We start from the raw sequence: 23210 nt of genomic DNA on the forward strand, positions 1-23210 counted from the left end.
GCCCTGATGCAGGCCGTTTATCAAATTAGAGGAGAGGAGCATGGGAATTATCTGTAGTCTATTGTTTTAGAATAATGATCATGAATGGCAGTGCTACACATTCCATCAAAGGCTGCTTTACCAGTGCCTAGAATAGCACCTGGCGTGCAGCGGTCTCTTGATAACATTTCTGAAAAACGAGTAAGTGAATGAATATCGTCTCTAGCCTCTAGAGACTCAATGTACGCACTGTGATGAGGTTTATGACAGTCAAGCTTTCACATCAGTTTCCTTCTTTTCAAGACTGTAAAGCAGTGACTCTTCACTTAAGAAACATGTGAAACTGAATGATAATCTTCTCTTTTAAAAGTGATGTGCACTGTATATTTATTTTTTATTTTTATTATTTTAATTCAGGGAGAGAGCGAGCGTGCAAGCAGGGGAGGGGTCAGAGAGGGAGAGAGAGAGACAGAGAGAGAATCCCAAGCAAGTCCCACATTCAGTGAGCAGCCTGATGCAGGGCTTGATCTCATGACTCTGGGATCATGACCTGAGCCAAAATCGAGAGTCAGACGTTCAGTCAACTGAGCCACCCAGGTCCCCCTGTGCTGTATGTCAGTCTAAATAAAAAATCTTGTAACTAATTTTGCTTTGAGAAGCCTTGAGATAACTAGAGTTGTTCTGGGGAGGCTCACAAGACAAGGTCTGAGTTAGAGTTGGTGCTCCAGTCAGTACCCAGTTTGTAGAAGTCTAACTTTTGGATGACTCTCCCTGAACTGGCTTCTACAAGGTCACTTTGTGGACATAATACCATTAAGAACTTGTCAGAGGGAATGACCAATGTGTATGATTTCTCTGACTTTTCTTTTCTTTCTAAGGTGTTTACAAATATTAATTAAACAAGTCAGATATCAAATACGTATTAATGCCTACTGTGTATTAGAAACTGGAAAGAAATCACCGAAGAAAATGCTGTACCTTACACAGAGTAATAGGATAAAGATGGACAATTTAATAAAAGAGGCTTGGATACTGTACTATGGGAAAATCAAGGTGAAAGTAACTAAGTAAGCTTAGGACCGTCAAGGTACAAATCACAGTGGGAGTGGCATTGAACTAGGCTACAAAGCTTGAGTGGAGGCTATAAAGCTTCCAGGCTGGGGGAGCAGCATGTAGAAAGATCATGGCAAGCTGAAGGCTGTTTTACCGACGTGATCAAAGTGTGGATTTCAGACCACCTGTATGGGAATCACCTTAGGTTCTCATTAAGGGGCGCCTGGGTGGCTCAGTCAGTTAAGTGCCCGACTTCGGCTCAGGTCATGATCTCATGGTTCATGGGTTCGAGCCCCGCATCGGGCTCTATGCTGACAGCTAGCTCAGAGCCTGGAGCCTGTTTCAGACTCTGTGTCTCCCTCTCTCTGACCCTCCCCTGCTCACACTATCTCTTTCTCAAAAATAAATAAAACATTAAAAAAATTTTTTAAAAATGCAAATTTTGGGGGGTGCGTAGGTGGCTTAGTCAGTTAAGCTTCCGACTTCAGCTCAGGTCATGATCTCGTGGTTTCGTGAGTTTTGAGCCCCATGTCGGGCTCTGTGCTAACAGCTCAGAGCCTGGAGCCTGCTTCGGATTATGTGTCTCTCTCTCTCTCTCTGCCTCTCCCCTGGTCGTGCTTTGTTTGTCTCTCTCAAAAATAAACATTAAAAAAATTTTTTTAAAAAGTGCAAATTTGGGGAGTTTCTAGCTTATGAGTGTGCATCTCACTACGCATGGTGATTCCTATACACACGAAATCTGAATCGCTGATTTGTAAGGATAGATATCAGGATGAGGTGAAAAAAATGAGGTAAATTGTTGCTCATGTCTCTCAGGGGAGATATTTTCTTCTAAGCCAGAGGCTTTTTGTTCAATAGAAAATGTAAAAGAGGGATTGAGAAGAACAAACAATGGTAGAAACTGTCTCCTTCTCTCCAAGGCAACCCCGGATCCTCTCAAGAATATCGAGGAAAAATTAAGTATGCACCGGAGTGCATGTCTCTCTTCGCTTTTTCTTCCAGTGCCCGGAGCGCTATGTCTCAGGGAGCCAAGACCCATGTGAGGCTATGCGTGCACAATCAGACCACTTGGCTTGCTTTAGTTCAGGCTGGTGGTCAGCCATATGTAGCGCTTCCTTTTTCACTCGGAGTAGATTTTATAAGACTAAAAGTATAGTATATATTCCCTGGAGTAAAATCAAAATTCTTTTAAAAAAAATCTTTAAAAAAATATTTATTTGTGAGAGAGAGACAGAGTGTCAGCAGGGGAGGGGCAGAGAGAGAAGGAGACACAGAATCGGAAGCAGGCTCCAGGCTCCGAGCTGTCAGCACAGAGCCCGACGCGGGCATGGAGCCCAGGAACTATGAGATCATGATCTGAGCCAAAGTCGGACACTTAACCGACTGAGCCACCCAGGCGCCCCCACACCACAATTCTAATGCTGTGGTGGCTGCTCGTTGAAACCCCAGGTACTTGGGCCACTGGTGTGCATCTTCCTCGCAGGAGACACTGCTAAAATACACCAGTTCATTTACTCTTCAAAGCACACTTACAAGGGAGCTCTTATTGGGAGCAGCCTGGATTACAAGGCAGCCGGTGGGCAGATCATTGGGTGGGGGAGATGTTTTAAGTGCAGGAAGTTTATGTGAAGAGATGTCAAGAGTCGTGACAAGGCAACAAGAGATGCCACCAGATTGAGTGTGATGTGTCACCTGGCGCTGGCTGGGGGGGTCCCAAATTGCTTGATTCCAGGACCAGCAGCAACACCTGGGAACTGGAAAGGCAAATACTTCGGCCTCACCCCAGACTACGGAATCAGACATTCTAGGTGGGGCCCAGAAATCTGTTTTAAACAAGCCCTCTAGGTTTGAGACCACTGTCGAATCATTTTTCTACTGCAAAGGATCCATGGCCGATAGTCTGGGGACTCTCAGATTATGGGAAAAATATGTATTTTTATCTATCTATCTATCTATCTATCTATCTATCTATCATCTATCACCTATCTATCTATCTATCTATCTATCTATCTATCTATCTATCTATCTAATTTTATTTTAAGATAGGCTTCATGTCCAGTATGGAGCCCAACTTGAGGCCTGAACTCACAACCCTGAGATGAAGACCTGAGCTGAAATCAAGATCTGACCTGAGATCAAGGGTCCATACATACTTAATGGACTGAGCCACCCAGGCGTGCCTTCTTTTATTTTTTAAAGTGATCTCTATGCTCAGCATGGGGCATGAAATTAAAGGACCCTGAGATCAAAAGCTGCGTGCTCTGCCAACTGAGGCAGCCAGGCACCCCAGAAAAAATATGTATTTTGGATTTAATATCTTGCTCATTCCTAGAAGAGCATATTTTGAAACTCTGCTCAGTGAATTCTGGTCAGGTAGGTTTTAGCCTACTCCTGGATAGTTTTTCTTTTCCTTCCTTTTTAAGTTTGGAATGCAAAGATCTTTTTTTTTTTTTTTTAGTTTTAAAAATTGTCAACACAGCAGCTGATAACCGTGATAAGACAGAGATCTAAATACCTACATTTAAGTTACTTGATTGCAAATAATCTCACACGGATGAGAAAACATTGTGCACTCATGAGATGAAACAGACTCTACCTCCATTTACTTACTTTCGCATCTGGCACTTGTCAGTGTCCACGCCTCGTCGGGGTTACAGGTAATGACGCCCTGGCCCCGCAGCAGGAAGCCTTCCCTACACTTGATGGACACGTTCTGATCAACATAAAACTCCTTTTCAGAAAGCAGAGCATTCTCAGGAATCACAAAAGGAACAGGGCATGGATTTGCTGTTAAACAGAAAAAACAATGCTTACTGATATTCTCCTTTTATTAATTTCTTTCTTTAAAGGCAGAGTGTGGTGAGCTGTGTAGGAGCTGGGTTCACAGTTATGATAATGAGGCTTAAAAATATAGAACTTTAAACATTAAAACAAAGAAACAAGCCCTCCTCAGTTTGGAGGCAGGTGGGTGGCTCAGTTTGTTAAGCACCTGACTCTACATTTTGGCTTCGGTCATGATCTCAGGGTTGTGAGACCGAGCTCTCCGTTGAGCTCCATGCTCAGCAGGGAGAATCTGCTTAAGATTATGTTTCTCTGTCTCTCTCTGCCCCCGCTTTGTAAAACAATAAAAAAAAAATTAAAAAAAAAAAGGAGGGAGCACCTGGGTGGCTCAGTCGGTTAAGCATCTGACTTCGGCTCAGGTCGTGCTCTCACGGTTCGTGGCTTCAAGCCCCGCGTCAGGGTCTGTGCTGACAGCCAGCTCAGAGCCTGGAGCCCGTTTCAGATTCTGTGTCTCCCTCTCTCTCTGACCCTCTTCTGCTCACACTGTCTCTCTCTCTCTCTCTCTCTCAGAAATAAAGAAAGAATTAAAAAAAAAAAAAAGGAGGGTACCTGGGTGGCTTGGTTAGCTCATGTCATGATCTCACAGTTTGTGAGTTCGAGCCCCAGGTGGGGTTCTGTGGTGGCAGTGTGGAGTCTGCTTGGGATTGTCTCTCGCTCTCTCTCTGCCCCTCCCCTGCTGGCAGCTCTCCCTCTCTCAAAATAAATAAATTAAAAAAAAAATTGTGTTAAAAAATAAAACAAAAGAAAAAAAATATTTGTTTTGTATCCACATGACATTATTTTAAGGATAAGATCAGGTAAGATCTGAAAACTCCAAGGTATTCAACCACTCACACTTTGTCTTAAACTTCCAAGATGACAAATTAAATAGTTATTTGAAATGATGGCTCAATACTGGGGAAACAAAAGGTGTGCTAGAAATCAGGGAGTACATCAACATTCCCTTGTTTTTTTCATATATGTATATATGTATATCTATATATATGTATGTATATGTGTATATATTCACACACTTTAAACATTCCCTTGGTTTTTGAAGAAAATATATTAAAAATGTAGAGTAAATGCTTCTCATTGTCACTTTACTCTCTTTTACTGAACATCCGACAGAAAGATGACCCAGAGAATCTGCAGACATTCCTAAGTGAGCTGAGTATAACTTTAGACTTACACTACAGTGAAGAGGATATTGTAACTTAAATTGTAGAGTTTGCAAGGGTTATTCCTAAGAAAGGATTCATTTTATAGGTCTGAAGGAAAAACAGCAAATGATGACAACACAAGGACTTCTTAGTGCAAGTGTGTGACACACATATCAACATATATTTCAGCAGTTTGGGTTCTCCTGATTTTCAATGGGCACAAGAGAAGTCTCCGTAGGTGAGGCAGCCATCAGCTAAATCTTGCTCAGTTACTGCATCATAATACTTGAAACAATAACCAGAACCCCTTCAGTTTAGATCTTACATGTGAATATTGTTTTCATTCTAATGCTATATATATAATACTTTCTTATGTTAAAATTGTACATTAATATATTCTTTTCTTCTTCATTATACACTTGTGTCAAAAATTTTTCATTAAGCTACATTTTTACATTAGTGCTTTGGACTCCCCGTTAATCATCCAAGGAATCTGGTGAAAGCTGCTTCTCAGACAGGATATTCCAGATAATATAAGTAGATTTTAAAAAATATCCCAGAGTATTTGGTTTGGATATACCCTGGTTGCTTTCTCTGGGCCAGTCTCACTCAGTGGATTTTCCTCTATGTTTCAGACACTGGGGAAATGAATCATGAAACTGAATGTGACTAAAACCTCTCCTAGAGTCAACACACACGTTTGCAGAGAGGAACTGGGTGGCTCCAAGTGTCGTTTTCAGTGCAGTACGCCTCAGGTGCCCCTTCAAGGCTGTACCCCCTGTTACAGGAATAGACCACCCTGGGGCCAGCAGGAGCGTTTTCGGCTTTGACTTTCCCGTTCAGAAACTCAAGCGGAGCTTCACACCTGGCCTCTAGAAAGAAAAATAAAAGCCTCGTATTAAATGCTTCTTCCATCCCTCTTTCCTTCTTCTGCTACAATTGCTCAAGACACTCAGTGCATCACATAAAATACTACAGCCTACTCATGTGTGAAGTACAAGGATATGCTTTGAAGGAGGAAAAACCTCAGCATGTCTAAGTTTCGGGTTATTCCATGCAGGCGATTAAAGATTGGTTATTTGCCTATTGACTCTAGCTGTCTTTATATCTATTGCTACCATTTGTTGTTAGTAGTGCTGGGGGTATAAGTGAGCAAGGCTTATTTCAGACCAAATGAGTCAGAATTTCTGTGTGGTGGCCTAACTTCTGGTATTAAAAACTCTCCAAATGATTTCTAATGGTCACTCAGGGTTGAGAGCCAGTGGATTAGACGCTAAATGACTTCTCTGGGCTTCTTCCAGCCTGGTGAGTATTCCATATACTGGGACCATGAATCTTAACTTGGCTGTACCTTGGGATTGAGCTTTAAAAACATATTGACGTGGGGTTCCACCCCCAGAGATTCTTATCTGATTTATCTGGGCAAGGGAGTTTTCAAAGCTCCCTTAGGGTATCCCAAAGGGCTGAAGGCTAAAAGCCATGGGAATAAGGCAGTGCTTTCAACTAATGCACAAAGGAATCATCTGGGGATTTTGTTAAAATGCAAATTTTCATTCAACAAGGTTGGGTTAGGGCCTGAGAACTTGCATTTCTAACAAGATTCAGGTGCTATCGATGCTGCTGGTCTGTGGGCCATGCTTTGAGAATTGTGCTGATGTGAACAGACTTCCCTGAACACTGATAATACAGGTATCAATATATTTAATAATTTCGTAAATTATATAAGAATCTTTCAAATCAGGTTGCTTAGTATGAACACTTCCCCTGCTCCCAAAATATCTGTATTTTTTATATGCCTCAGAAAAAAAGTGTATAATAAAATATATAAAAATATCAATAACTTTTCATCCATGAGGAGTGGAAGTAAAACTATTATTTTCTTTTTGCTTATTTGTGTTTTTTAATTTTCTGCAAAGAACTTGTATCAGGTATTTAATAATTTAGGAAGAAAAAACACCCACAGGTAATAATAGGATTCACACTATCTTGTGTTTCAGAGAGACCAACTATACACGCCATTGCCATTGCGGTTTGATTTACACCCTCTGCAAAACTAAAACAATCCTCTCACTAACACCAGGTTCTTATGCCAGACCTACATGTTTCCTTTTCTTTCCTCTCTCCCTTCCCTGCAAATACATTCACACATCTTTTTTAATCACGAACAGCTAAGATTTAAAAAAAAATCCTATTATCAGAAATGCTCAATGATGCCTTTCTGTGACTTGAGATATTACTTAATGTCTTTAAAAAATATTTTTATGGGGCAGCTGGTGCTCAGTCAGTTAAAAGTCTGATTTCACTCAAGTCATGATCTCACGGTTCATGAGTTCAAGCCCTGCACCAGGCTCTCGGCTGTCAGTTCAGAACCCGCTTCAGATCCTCTGCCCCGACTCTCCCTTTGGCCTCGCAACTCGTGCACTCTCTCTCTCTCTCAAAATAAATAAGCAAACTTAAAAAATATTTTTATGTATAATTCATACATGTTTTTGAGAACTAAAAATAGTCATATGTTTTCCCTTGAGTTTCAACCTTACAATATTAAGAATTTAAGATTCCTATGTATATAAAATCAAATCATTACTCTACCCTAGAAGACATGGTGGAAGCAGCCTTGAATCCTAGTGCCAGCTTTGCCAATAACTTAATTTATGATACTGGGCAGATTGCTCATTTCTCCTAGTCTCCATTTACTTATTTAGTGAGATAAATAAATCTAGCTGACCTTGGACTTAATCTAGTCCAGCTGGATCATCTAAGAAGCTGCTTAACGAGAATCTAAGAGGCCAATTCTAGTTTGAACATTTGATGACTCCTCAGGACTATTAAGACAAAAAGTTTAAAGCCTGCCACTTTGATAGGCTTGTAACTACTTGTATCTAAATTACAGTCGACACTTGAACAATGTGGGGGTTAGGAGCGCCAACACCCCATGCAGTCAAAATCCATATATAACTTTTGACTCTCCCAAAACTTGACACTAACCAATAGTCTACTGTTGACTGGAAGCCTTACCGATAACATAAACAGTAGATTAACAAATATTTTGAATGTTATATGTATGATATGCTGTATTCTCACAATAGAGTAAGCTAGAGAAAAGAAAATGTTATGAAGAAAGTCTTAAGAATGAGAAAATACATTTACAGTACCAGACTGTGTTTACTGGAAAAAAACCCCCCACATATAAGTGGACACAGATGGTTCAAACCCAGCTTGTTTAGGAAGTCAACTGCACACTGTCTCCATCAGAGGAATCATATGGGTCGTGTGTTGGGAATAGATTCATATGAATTAACTCACATCTTGCGAAATGAACTTGCATGTTCTTGTAAAGCGAGTGAATGCAAACTTCCACCAAAAAAATGTGACAGATGTGATGACAACATCACTTTAAAAAACTGTCAGTATTTGGCTAGTACCATCACCAAAAAGCAACAGTGCTAAGTCTTCTAATTTATAACTATTTGGGGAAAAAGCCCACAAAACCAATGCAAATAAATTCAATAGTCAACTGATTTCAAAACAAAATGTTGGCCATTCCCAAGTCAGTAATCTTGTGCTCTATCCCAATTTAATCATTAATCTCTACTATTATTTTTGACCCTTTTATTGGCTTGGCGCCCTTGAGGAAAAAGCTGATGAAAGATTCTCATATGGTTTATGGAGATGATTTAAAAAATTTTTTTATTAAAAAACTGATTTATAAAGAAAATGTGGCCAAGTTGTTATCATGTGCACTCTGTATCATTTTTTGGGACTGCTCAGTGTCATTTGACTTACTCTTGCACGTTGCTACCTCTCCACTCCACATTCTGTTCTCTTGACAAACACGTTCCTGGTTCCCCTGTGAATCGATGAGAAAAGGGTCATTGACAAGATTATACTCAATAATGGAAAGATTATAAGGGAACACAACGTAATCTTAGCCATGAACATGAATCTCCCAGCACTGGAATGCTAAATAAATTGATTAAATAAATATAGTTTTTAAGGGCTAGGTTTAGACTTTCAAAAATGCTTTCCTCAAATTTCTTCAAACTTCATACCCTGGCTGAGCAGTGTAATTAAAGTACAGATATTGTTTTACTTTCTATTTACACGACAGCTGATTATAATCAATAGCAAAGGATGATCAAAAACATGTTTGAAAAGTCAAAGAGGTATACTGAATTTAGTAAATGTTAAAAACATTTTGAATTGAATTTATTTTTAAATACCTATGAGGTATGGCCAAGAACGTGAATTGGCATTTTTACACCTTTTAGTTTTGAACATAAAACAAGATATCTTATCGGTATGAGGATTGAATTTTTGGCAATGTAACTTAACCATTAAAGATATATTTACTGGGGGCACCTGGGTGGCTCAGAAGAGTAAGGGTCGACTTCGGCTCAGGTCATGATCTCACAGTTCGTGGGTTTGAGCCCCAAGTCAGGCTCTGGGCTGACAGCTCAGAGCCTGGAGACTGCTTCAGATTCTGTGTCTCCCTCTCTCTGCCCCTCCCCCACTTGCACTCTGTCTCTCTCAAAATAAATAAACTATAAAAGAAAAAGAAAAAAAAAGAAAAATTTATCCTACTAAGGGTCCAAGCATTCAAAATTTTATTTGGGGTAAAAATCTTTCTAAAATGTATTTCCCTGTCTTCTTAAATAAAGTAAAATGAAGATAATTTACTTGAAAAATATTTATAGTTATTATTCTGAATATATTTTTGCATATTTTTAATATCCCATAGCTCTTCATTGCTATATAGGCTGTTGGCCCTCTACGGTTGTTATACATATATATAGACCAGGATTACTATTCTTTGACTTCTGTATATAATTTTTATGAGTCTTTGTTTCTTCCCTCTTTGTTGTTTATCTTTTACTGTAATCATCAGTGTTCCTAATGGATAGCCCTTCTCCATGCTTTAAATTCCTTAGCTACTACAGAAAAATTAAGATAAATAAACTTTTGTAATATAGGTTTAAAAAGATTAGGTTCTAAGTAAAGTGTTGGGGGCTTGATTCTAAGTCAATATATGCACATGGATTTTGTCACCTGTTTCTTCATTGCTCAGAGCCCTTTGGATATCATATTGTCTTGAGGCTGTGTTCTACATTAGCAAGAAGTCTGAAAAAGGGCTATTGCCTCTATTTTGGTTTGATCTGACTGATGTCTTTCATCTTTATTCTTCTATCAAAGATATTTTCTTTGAGCTGTCGGTTTAACTATTGATAAATCTTTACCTATAAAGATTCCATTGACTTTGGTGGAAGGTTACTATCCTGACTTTCCAAGAAAATAACTGAATCAATTAAGAAAATGTTTCTTTTAATATAAAGTCATTATTTTTTTTCTTATTGAAAAAAGTTATGTGTGCCGATTATAGAAAGGCTGGAAAATACAAATGAAAAATAGAGTTTTTCAGGATTCTTCATCCAGAGATAAACACTGTTAACATTTGCTATGCTTTTAATACACTTATATACTTATGTATGCACTGGAGAATGTGGTAATTTAGTTTGTGAGTTTTTATTAATTTTGAGGAAGTATATATGACAAGCCATTAAAGTCAGTTCCCTATTTAGGTACTTCCAGAGTAGACTATAAGCAAGCAGTTAATTTCAGTTAATAGTTGAGCATTTCCCCCACTATTTTTTCCTTGTTCTCTTTCATCTGATGATTTGAATAATAAATACTCTGTTTTGCCTATGCCAATTTTTAATTCCAATAGAAACTCAAATAAATCTATTTTCTGTAATTATCGATGTAAAAAAAAATCAAATACTGCCTTTGGGTTCCTTCCACAGTTAAATTGCAAATTTTATCATACTTTTCCTTTTGTCTTTTTTTTCTCTCTGTCCCTTTACATTTCTTGTTTTTGATGAATGAAGCTGCAGTTTTAGATCCTGATTAGCATCTAGTTACTATTTTTGACATATTATATTTGCACCATCAACCATAGCTTAGATACTTACATTTGTTTTAGAATCATCTCAACTTTATTGCTCACTAGTGGTAATTTTATAAAATGACTATCCCATTTTTGAGTTCTTTATTTTGACTTATTCCTCAATTTCCTGTAGTAATTTTATTTCAAGAAGACTGCATGTATAGTAACATTTCTGAGACTTAGATGGCTTAAAAAAGTTGCTTACTGTACATATAAATGGTAACTTAACTTACAAAGCAGAAGAATTTAACATGATTTACATTCTTTGTCCAAACTGCTTTGCCTGATTTGGGTAACGATACAAGTAGTAGGAGTGATGGCAGTACCTACCCCATGCTGAACTCCAACAATACATAATAGGCAGTGTTTGCCACTTTATCTCCAGCCCTTGCAATAACTTTGCAAAGGTGGCAATCAAATTTCGAGTGCAGACAAAACAGAGATGAAACAGAACTGCAGAGAGGTTTGACTGGTTCCCTAATATTTCTCATCAAGTGAGAGACAGAGCTTGTAACAGAGGTCTGCTGGGACCATGTTGCTATTCTTAACCACTTTCCTTCCCAGCCACTGACCCTTGCCATCTGGAGTGCTTGCTAAAAATGCAAACCCCTAGGTCCTATTTTTAGAGGGTCGTGGCCTAGGAATGTACACTCCTTTTTAGAACTTTTCAGATGATTCACAAGCAAGTGGTTCACAGACCACACTCTGAGAAACACGGAGTGATGTCTCAGAGAGGTTCTCTGTCCTGGTCCTGCCTATACATTGGAACCACCTGGAAAACTTTAAAAAAGATGCTGCTGCCCGAGATCCAACTGACAGAGGTACTGAATTAATTAGCCAGGGGGTGACAATAGGTATTTGTATCTTTTGAAAATCTTGTCTTATGGAAACACTCAAACACATGAAAATTATAACAGTAAAAAGAAGAGTAACAAACTCCCAGATAGCCATCACCCACCTTACACAATTAATTCAAAGCTAACCTTATTTTCTCTAAGTCCCATCCCCTTCCTAAGAACTCACATTTTTTTGGGCAGCAAATCCCAGACATCAAATCATTTAACAGTAATTATTTCCGTATGGATCTCTTAAAGAGATGAGGGCTCTTAAAACCATAACCACAATAACCAATGACATTGTCACAGCGTGAAAATAACAATTCCTTAATATTAGTATAATCCTGTTGGCAGTCAAATTTCCAATTGTTGCATACATTTTACAATTGATTGTTTTATAGTTCACTTGAATCAGTTCACTTGAATCAAAATAAGTCTATGTGGTTTCTGTATCCCTTTAAAGCTATAGGTTCTTTCTATTTATTCCCCCTTACCTTGCCAATGTATTTGTTTTATAAACTGGAAAACTGGGTCATTTGTTTTATAGCTATTTATACACACACAGTTTTGCCGATTGCCCCATTGTGGTGTCACTTAGCATGCCCTTCTGTCTTTGGTATTGGTTGTCGGATTTAGAGATTTGATAAGATTCAAGTTCAATTTTTCTGGGGGGGAAGACTTTTCATATGGTGTGTTTTTCCTTCCAGAGGCACACAACATCTTGTTGCTTCTATTTTTTCTAACACCAGTAGCCATGATGATGACCTATATCCATTAGCTCCTAAGAACTGCAAACTCTGAGATTTAAATTCTATCATGTATTGACTGAAGCACTTCTATAAAGGGAAACTTCCCTCATCTACTACTGATTTTCTAATCATCCAATTAGCATGGAAAAGATAATTCTCCTTTTATTGTTTGTTTCCAAAACAGTGAATTTGTGAGCATCCTCTAATACTAGTTATCGACTAATTTTCTTGTAGTGTCATTATGAGTCTACTGTTATTCATGACATATTTGATGTGTTTCAGTCCATTAAACTTATTACCTTATTGAAGCTCAAATGGTCTCAATGTTGACCCATGGGAGCCTCATCCAGTTGGCCTTCAAGGCTTTTTAACATGAAGGTTTTGATAAGTTCTCTACTATCTCACATGACAAGCTTTTCTTAGCTAATCTTTTACATTTCATGTACCAGACCTGACATTGGTTATTTCTGCAAGTAAGTGGACATTAATATTTTTAAAAAGTTTCTAGGATAAGGGGTGCCTGGGTGGCTTAGTCATTTAGGCATCTGACTCTTGATTTCAGCTCAGGCCATGATCTCACGCTTCATGAGTTTGAGCCCTGCATTAGGCTCTGTGCTGACAATGTGGAGCCTGCTTGGGATTCTCTCTCTCCCTCTCTCTCCCTCCCTCCCCGACTTGTGTGCATGCTCTCTCTCTCTAAATAAATACAGATTACAATTTTTTCTTAAAAAAAGTTTCTAAGATGATTCTAACATGTAGCTTAGAATGAGAACTATTGCTATAGCACTTCTCTCAATTTTATAGTTAACACTAGGATATTTTCAAAAAATTTTAAGGTAAATGATCCACTTCTTCAAATTTAATGACCCATCATGTTGTTAAGTATTAAATTCCAATTATTAAGTTTAAATTTTATACCACTTTTTAACAAATTGCAAGATAAGCGCTCTCACATGAAGAAATAAATTTCAAAAACAGAAAAACTCTCCAATTGCAATCAATTTATATTATCCTCCTTTTCTTCTTTTTTAAAATCTTCTACGAAAATGAAATAAGATCCATATAAGTCTAGTTCCAGTTTTCATGGACCTATGTTACGATAATTCCGATTGCATGCTCAAAAAATAACAGAACATACTATACACATTTAACAAATCACTGGCAATGAATAATTCTATAAAACCCATATTTAAATACCATTACAACAATAAAAACAGGAAAGAAGTTTCCTGAAAAACCAGATGATGATATCATGAAATATAAAGAAGCTTCTTAAATTTCAAGTTTGATGATGTGATCAATCTTCAGCAAAATTGACTCCAGATAGGAGGGGAGGATGGCAATGGAGGAGGACCCTAGACTTGCCTCATTCCATAAATACAACTGAATAACTATCAAATCATACTAAATACCCCCAAATCAACTTGAACACTGGCAGAACAGCCTCCACCACTTAAGGTAGAGAAGAGGTCACATCGAAGAAGGTAGGAAGTGCAGAATGCCATTTGAGAGAGAAACAGACTGTGGTCATTGCAGTGGGAAGAAAGCTATAATCACAGAGAAGTGTGAGAGACAGACTAGCATAGAGGGGAGTGCATGGGGAAAACAAGTTCCCATAGCAACTGGCCTGGAAATCAAGAGGGTCTGAATTTCTTAAATTCTGGCAACCAGCAGGTCTTAAAGCCTGGAGTTTTGACGATCGGTCTGCTTCTCTCTGGAAGAGCTCTGAGGACATTGGGACTGCTCTTAGAAAGAAGGCAGGCAAACATTCTCGGATATAAAGTGTGGACACAGTGATCCAAAGGATGCCTGAGGCACACAGTGAGGAGGTTAATTGCTCATCTTGGAGCATGTCCTAGAGAGGTAGTGTTCACAGACAGACCAATCTGGGAACAAAGGAACCAGTAGGTGCCATCCCCGCTCCCAGGATAACCCGAGAGCTACCTGCAGGAACCAGCACAGTGCTGACACTCACTACCTAACTTGCTTATACCAAGCCCTGCCATCCCACACTCCAGAAGAACCCTCCTTCCCAGTCATGCCTGCCTCAGGCCCAGTGAAGCAGGCCCCCTCCCTCAGAGGGGAAACACTTTACTTCTAGTGGTGGTGGTGACAGACCTCATTTCACAAACAGACCAGAATACACCTAGTTAAATGTGCCACATTCAGGTCAGGGACAAACTGCTCACAATAGGCAAAGAGAACCTCTGCAGATCACTGGCCTGAAAGCTAAAGAAGCCAGGACACAAAATCAGAGTGCACGTGGCACACACTGGAGTTAATCTCAGAAGCACCAGGCTCTGGGGAAAAAGGGGCACTACAGTGCAGGGCACTAGAGACCTCTTCTTCCTAAAGCCATTACCTTCAAGACAAAGGGATGTAGCAGACTTTCCTAACACACAGAAACAGGCACANCGGCACACACTGGAGTTAATCTCAGAAGCACCAGGCTCTGGGAAAAAGGAGCACTACAGTGCAGGGCACTAGAGACCTCTTCTTCCTAAAGCCATTACCTTCAAGACAAAGGGATGTAGCAGACTTTCCTAACACACAGAAACAGGCACAGAGAGTTAGACGAAATGAGAAGACAGAGGAGTTTGTCCCAAATGAAAGAAAGGATAAGGCCACAGCCAAAGATCTAAGCAAGACAGATCTAATTAACGTGCCTGATGGAGTGTTTAGTAATGATCATAAGGATACTCACTGGACTTGAGGAAAGAGTAGAGGACATCAGTGACATTAACAGAGATAAGGAATAACACAGCAGAGATAAAGGGCTCAAAAACCAAAATGAGCAGCATGCCTAATGGAATGAACAGTGGGCTGGAAGAAGCAAGGAAATGAATAAATGACACAGAACAGAGTAATGAAAAGGAATCAAGCTGTAAAAGACAGAAAAAAAGAATTAGGAAAAATGAGAATGGACTTAGGGAACTCAGTGACTCCATGTATTATTGGAGTGTCAGAAGATGAAGATAGAGAAAAGGAGGTAAAGAGTTTATTTGAAGAAATAATAACTGAGAACTTTCCTAATCTGGGGACAGAAACAGATATCCAGATTGAGGAGGCACAGAGAACCCCCAACAAAATCAACAAGAGCAGATGCATACTAAGACATATTGTAACTAAAATGGCAAAATATAGTGATAAAGAAAAATATTAAAAACAACGAGACAAAAGAAGACAGTTACATACAAAGGAAATCCCATAAGGCTATCAATGGATTTTCAGCAGAAACTTTCCAAGGTAGAAAGGAGTGGCATGATCTATTCAAAGTGCAGAATGAGAAAGAAGTCTACAGCCAAGAATACTCTATCCAGCAAGGCTATCATTCAGAATAGAACCAGAAATAAAGAATTTCCCTGAAAAACAAAAATTAATGGAGTTTATGACCACTAAGCCAGCCCTGCAAGAAATATTAATGGGGACGCTTTGGGTGGAAAGGAAAGACCAAAAATGACAAGTATGAAGGCAGGAAACACAAAGCAATAAAAATGGATATTTCTGTAAAAAGTCAGTCAAGGAACTTACAAAATAAAAAAGATCTAAAATATGACATAATATATCTAAAACGTGGGGAGGAGTAAATAATGTGTTCAAAGGTAAAATATCATCAATTTAATATAGACTGCTACATGCAGAAGATGTTATATAAAAACCTAATGATAACCTCAAATCAACCACTAATAAATATGCAAAGAAAAAAGAAAAATTAAATGTCTTACTAAAGAAAATCAGTAAAACATGAGAGAAAGATAAGAAAGGATCAGAGACAACCACAAAACAAGTAGTAAAATGGCAATAAATATATATGTCCATAATTATTTTGAATGGAAATGGAACAGATGCTCCAATCGAAAGACATAGGGTGACAGAATGGATAAAAAAAAAAGATCCATCTATATGTTGCCTACAAGAGACTCATTTTAGACCTAAAGACACCTATAGACTGAAAGTGAGGGGATGGAGAAACATCTATCATGTACCTGGATGTCAAAAGTAAGCCAGAGTAACAATACTTATATAAGACAAAATAGACTAAAACAAAAACTGTAACGAGAGACGAAGAAAGACACTATACAATAATAAAGGGGACAATCTAACAAGAAGATATAACAATTGTAAATATTTATGTCTCCAACATAAAGTACCCAAACACATAAAATAGTTAATTACAAACACAAAGTAGCTAATTGACAGTAATATAATAAAAGTAGGGGACTTCAACACTCCACTTAAATCAATGGACAGATCATCTAAACAGAAAATCAACAAGGAAACAATGGCTTTGAATGACAGACTGAAACAAATGGATTTAACTCGTATATTCAGAACATTCAATCCTAAAACAGAAAATTAGGCATTCTTTTCAAGCACACATGGAACATTCTCCAGATCACATATTAGGTCACAAAACAAGTCTCAACAAATTCAAAAAGATAAAAGTAATACCATGCATCTTCTCTGATCATAACACCATAAAAATAGAAATTAACCACAAGAAAAAAAATCTGGAAAAATCACAAATATGTGGAGGTTAAATAAAATGTTTTAAACAATGAAGGAGTCAACCAGGAAAAAAATAGAAGAAATAAAAAATACAGGGAAACAAATGAAAATGAAACACATCAGTTCAAAACCTTTGGATGCATCAAAGGGGCACTAAGAGGGAAGTTTAGAGCAGTACAAGCCACCTCAAGGATCAAGAAAATCTCACATAAAGAAACTAACCTTATACCTAAAGGAGCTAGAAAAAGAACAACAAGCAAAACCTAAAATCAGCAGAAGGAAGTAAATAATAAAGATGAGAGCAGAAATAAATGATATAGAAAATTTAAAAAACAGAATAGATAAATGAAACCAGGAGATGGTTCTGTGAAAAAAAAAAAAAAAACCTCAGTGAAATTAATAACGACCTAGCTACACTTATCAAAAAGAAAAGAAAAAGGACTCAGATACATAAAATCACAAATGAGAGAGGAGAAATAACAACCAATACCACAGAAATGCAAACATTTATAAGAGAATATTATGAAAAACTATATGCCAAAAAACTGGACAACCTGGAAGAAATGGAAAAATTCCTAAAACCATATAAACTACCTGGAAGACATAGAAACAGGAAGACATAGAAAATTTGAACAGACCGATAACCAGCAAAGTCCAGGACCAGATGGCTTCACAAGGGAACTGCAGCAAACGTTTAAAGAAGAGTTAATGCCCATTCTTCTCAAAATATTCCGAAAAATAGAAGAGGAAGGAAATTTTCCAAATTCATTCTATGAGGCCAGCATCACTGTGATACTAAAACCAGATAAACTGGACTCTTTTCTTTAAAAAATTTTTTTAATGTTTTATTTATTTCTGAGAGAGAGAGAGAGAGAGAGAGAGAGCGTGAACAGGGGAAGGTCAGAGAGAGAGAGAGACACAGAATCCAAAACAGGCTCCAGGCTCTGAGCTGTCAGCACAGAGCCCGACGTGGGGCTCAAACCCACAAACCATGAGATCATGACCTGAGCCGAAGTCGGGCACTTAACCGAGAGAACCACCCAGGCGCCCTAACTGGACTCTTAACTATAGTGAACAAACTGAAGGGTACCAGGAGGCAGGTGAAATAGGTGATGAGGATTAGGCGTGCACTTGTCATGATGATCACTGGGTGATTAAAATAAAAACTTGAAAAAGCTCTGCAGCTTTCCCACCAAGGTAAATAGGAGGATGGAAACGCTGCTGATGGGGTTTTAAGACTACAAACCAGGAGTGGTCTGGAGAAGTAACTTGCCGTTCGGTTAGAAGCGCTCTGAGGATTTTTAGGCCACACCTGCCCTGTGGCAATTAGCATCTCTACCAAGAACCCTCCAAGGCATTTAAAACCCATTGCTTGAGGAAATCTTAGTTTGCATACCTCAGTCCCTGTGGATAACCCCCCACCCCCACCCCTCGACACATGGACTGCCCTGTTACACAGTAGGATTAACAAGGTGTCAAAACACAAGTTTACATAGCCAACTAAAGTAACACAATAAAAGTCTTGTGGCTGGTATACTAGCTTCCTCTTCCTTTTCATGGTTCTGATTCTTTTGTAATTTGAGACTTACTTTGTTTTTTAAAATTACAGGTCACTAAAAAATTAAAAACATTTTTTTAATGTTTATTCATTTTTGAGACACAGACACAGAGCATGAGCGGAGGAGGGGCAGAGAGAGAGGGAGACACAGCATCCAAAGCAGGCTTCAGGCTCTGGGCTGTCAGCACAGGGCCTGACGTGGGGCTCGAGCTCATTGACCGCAAGGTCATGACATGAGCTGGAGTTAGACACTTAATCAACTGAGCCACCCAGACGCCCCATCTCAAAGTTTAAAAAAAAAGTTTTTTTAATGTTTATTACTTTTGAGAGACAGAGACAGAGAGCAAGCAGGGGAGGGGCACAGAGAGAGGGAAACGTAGAATTGGAAGCAGGCTCTAGGCTCTGAGCAGCCAGCAAGAGCCTGATGTGGGGCTCAAACTCACAGACCGTGAAATCATGACCTGAGCTGAAGTCAGCCGCTTAACCGACTGAGCCACCCAGGCATCCCAAAGTTTTTTTAAATGTTTATTTATTTTTGAGAGAGGAAGAGAGAGAGAGAGAACAAGCAGGGGAGAGGCAGAGAGAGACGGAAATACAATCCAAAGCAGATTCCAGGCTCTGAGCTGTCAGCACAGAGAGCCCGATGCCGGGCTTGAACCCGCAGACTGGGAGATCAGACCTGAGCCGAAGTCAGACGCTTAGTTGGAGCCACCCAGGTGCCCCCAACTATAAGTCACTTCAAATATTTCTTGGAAAGTATTCGGATATAAGGTATCAAAGTATAAAAAATCTTTTAGGACCAAAACCAGTGAAACAAATTGGTACTGTGCTAAAAATGTTCCCAGGGTACTGGAAAAACAATTGATTCTAGTTAAACGATTTGTTCACTTACCTCTAATTCATAGCCAGGTTCACACTGATAAATAACTGTGCTTTCAAAAGTGTATTTACTGCCAACCACGAACCCGTGTTCTGGACTTTCAGGTTTCCCACAAGAAACCGGACTGCAGGATTCATCAGAAAATGGCGGCTCCCAGGTGCCATCAAGCTACATCACAAATGACAGATTAGAAGTTACATTTAGGACTTAATACATGCAAATGAAAAGGTTTGCAAATATTGGCATAGCAGAATAACCCCTAAAATGATGATCCAAAGAAACTAGAATTTGATTCTACTTCTGATACATATTATCTGTGGCCTTAAAAAACACACATTATTAGATGCCCTTATTAGTTATCACTGACCTATTTTAGGCATTTCTCAAGCACCTAAAACAAGAATTTTATTCCTAAAAGAAACCATTAAAAAATCAATAACACCAAGAAATGTGTTTTTACTCTGATGCATGAGGACTGGATGGTTGATTGCCCAGGACATCCTTATATCCTGATACCAATGCATCCTTACATTTTACTTTATTTCCCACTGCCACGGTCAGAGTTAACATTTTTCAGCCTTGTATTTAGATGAAGTGAGGCATACACAGATGTTTCCTTTAAAGACTGTTGTTTGTTGCTAATATTTTTCCATTTTCCTTGAGAAAATTCTGCATGCACTTATTAACAGTCAATAATAGGGCTTCAGGCTAAATCCTTTATCTCTATATATGAGGCAGAATTAATTTTATACATATGTCTGCCTCATAATTAACCATTCCCTAATGCTGGAAGTGTTAGTTGTATCTAATTTTTCAATATTGTGAATAATGCTTCAATAAAGATCTTTTTTGCGTAAATTTTTCTGGGTATTACCATTAACTTTTAGAAACTACATAGTACTGTTTTGATATATCTGAAATCTGTTTTAGCATATTTTAACCCCCTCCCCCCCATGGTTACTTCATTATATCAGAATAATTTGTTTACTAATGATTCCTTTCTCCATGGACTCATGGTGACTCCTTTATTAGGATGAACTTTGAATTTCCTCCATTCCCTTCATTTTCCTTTCTGCTGAATCTACACCAATACCACACTGATAGGACCTTTGTAATTCTGTAATATGTTGTCATTTCAGGAAGGGCTGGACCTCCTGTACTCATGTTTCAAAATTCATATTGATCTTCTCATCCATCTATTTGTTCTATGAAGGACAGAATCGTTTTTGCTATATCAAAATAAAATACTTCCAGGCACTGAACTTAGTGTTTACACAATTTGTGCATCTTAACAGTTAGAAAGGGTCTATTTTACCTTTCAGACCAAAATTCAACCCAAAACTCAGTTGTGTGAGGGTTAGGGGTTGTACTTTGTGTGGAGAAAGTGATGAGGGTTATCAAAAATAAATTACTGATTCAGAAACAAAGAGCATAGTCACGAGGATGTCGGGGGCCCACATGGCACATGGAAGGTCACTCAGTTGTACCCACCCAACCCGGAGAAGCTCTGGGAGAACACCGAATTAATTCCCTTAAGCACAGTGGGGCGAATTTCCCATTAGCTTATTTCAAACAGTTCAAGGTCTCTGACGAAGCTTCCCCTCACACTGCTTCAGCTCTAAGTCTAAAAGGGATAATCTGGAGATGACACCAATTTTGAGAGCGTGGTATCTCTGCCAGTCACCTGACCTGCTTCCTGTGATGTGCCTGTTGTTAGGTTTGGCAACGACCGATCATTGAGGATGCGTGACTGGTAAATGGAAAACTGGGAGAATGAAATAGTTCTCGAGTCCTTACTAAATGTCAGGCGTGTACTAGATGCTTTATTAACATCCAATAATTTGATCCTTCTAATTACGGATTTACAAATAAAGAAAACAAGCTGGAGAATATAAGGTCACAGAGCCTATAACTGTTTGAGATGGAGCTCAAAGGAATGTTTAAGGTAAAACTCATTTCTGTACCACGTGGCCTGCTCCCCGCTTCGACTCCTCCCCGCCCTCCCCCCCCCACTCCAGCGACAGAAAACTATAGCAATAACTCATTTTATTTTTCTTTCTCTGGCTCATCTTATGGAAGCTAGGAGAAGGGGATGTGCTAGGAACATCTGCTATGTACGGTGCTGCTTGAGGCCCTTTCCCCCATTAATTCTCTACTTTTTCGTTCCAATCATACAAGACGTGCACTATTATACACATTTTTTTTTCAAATAAGGAACCTGAAGCTCAGACATTCTAGGTAACTTTCTTAAAGTCATACAATTTGTAGGTAGCAGAGATAGGATTTGACTCTAAAGTATTGTTTCTGCGGCTTTTATTTTTTTCTACTCAAACCGGAGGCATTTGGTCTCAATCAGGGCTCATTTCCCACACTAAGACACTCTTTACAGGATGTATGTACAGACCGCCTGACCGGTGGCTAATTTTTCATGAATGTTTTGTGACAGATACTTTAACTTTTTATCTAACTTTGGCACTTTTTAATCTACTCTTGGCATTTTCTTAGTTTAAAAATGGGAATATTGAAAAGAAAGATGCTTTAGATTTCTAGCAAAAAATCTCAAATTCTTGACACAATTGGACACTTGGGACATTTTTTTTTTCAGGGCAGCAGGATACTGCTAGTGTGGACACACACACACTTAATATATATAAATGAGTCACACATACCCATTCTGCGACAGCGACTCTTACCTGACATGTTGCCGTGTTCACTCCCTCATAGACATACCCTTCTGCGCATGACACAGAAACTTGCTTATTCACACTGAAATCGTCCCCCTGAACAAGGAGACGGGTTATATTTGCCGGCAGAGGACATGTTTTAGGACTGCAGGAGATTCTCTCAGGAAACCAGTGACCATCTTTCTGGCAGGTGAATGTGTCTATAGCCGTATCCATCACATACCCTTCCAGACACCTGGAACGGGAAAGCAAAATGACGGCCTTAAAGAGAGTACAGTACAGTTGGTGACTTATTCTTGGATTCAAGATGATGGACATTTTATGTGACATATTAAAACTGATTCAAATGTCAGGCACTGCCACGCCAGAAAACCAACATGACAGCGACAACCAGGTCAGTCCTCAGCTGTCCACATTAAGGATCAGCTGAGCCTAACGTTGCTTTACAGCTTGTTGACATTATTTAACTTTCTTGTGGATAATATCAACATTGAATTCACTTTTATTCTGAAAATAGCTAACAGTTCAAAAAATTCCAGACAAAGTCCGAAATAGACTCAGATACTAATAAGAATATGACATAACTAATATGTATTGGGTATCTAGTTGTGCCAAGCACTGTTCTAAGTCCTTGATATAGGGCATGTCTTCTGAGTGGTAGACACTGTTACGTAACAATAGTACTAGTGCTCGAGCTCAAATCAAGTTGGCTCTAAAATACTCTATGATTTTTAAAATTTGCATTTATTTATTCAGCAAATGTTTACGTGACACTTATTAAATTCCAGTCACTGTTCTAAGGGTTCTACAAATATTAATTCATTTAATTTTCACGTCAACCCTATGGGTAGCTATGATTATCATCTTTATTCTTATTTGGCAGATGACATGACTGTCACCAGAGACACCCTAGGAAGTGACAGAGCTGAGATTTCTGCCAATGGAGTCCAGTTCTAGAGTCCACGCGTTCACTAGCATACTACACTGCCGTTTCAGTCGGACTATTTAATTAACTAACATTGACTAGGTGGATATATT

The 23210-nt window shown here is 38.8% G+C and overlaps 1 protein-coding gene across 1 annotated transcript in view; it reads right to left on the minus strand.

Moving 5' to 3' along the window:
- Window positions 1-23210, minus strand: part of SVEP1 (sushi, von Willebrand factor type A, EGF and pentraxin domain containing 1) — a 190781-nt gene that overhangs the window by 12015 nt on the left and 155556 nt on the right. Inside the window, 5 exon segments of the mRNA XM_077769764.1 lie at window positions 3643-3819; window positions 5714-5887; window positions 8799-8862; window positions 19501-19656; window positions 22182-22407. Of these exon segments, the coding sequence (XP_077625890.1) occupies window positions 3643-3819; window positions 5714-5887; window positions 8799-8862; window positions 19501-19656; window positions 22182-22407 (797 nt within the window).

This window comes from Crocuta crocuta, unplaced genomic scaffold, assembly GCF_008692635.1.
Source record: "Crocuta crocuta isolate KB4526 unplaced genomic scaffold, BGI_CrCroc_1.0 scaffold95, whole genome shotgun sequence".
Taxonomy (NCBI): domain Eukaryota; kingdom Metazoa; phylum Chordata; class Mammalia; order Carnivora; family Hyaenidae; genus Crocuta; species Crocuta crocuta.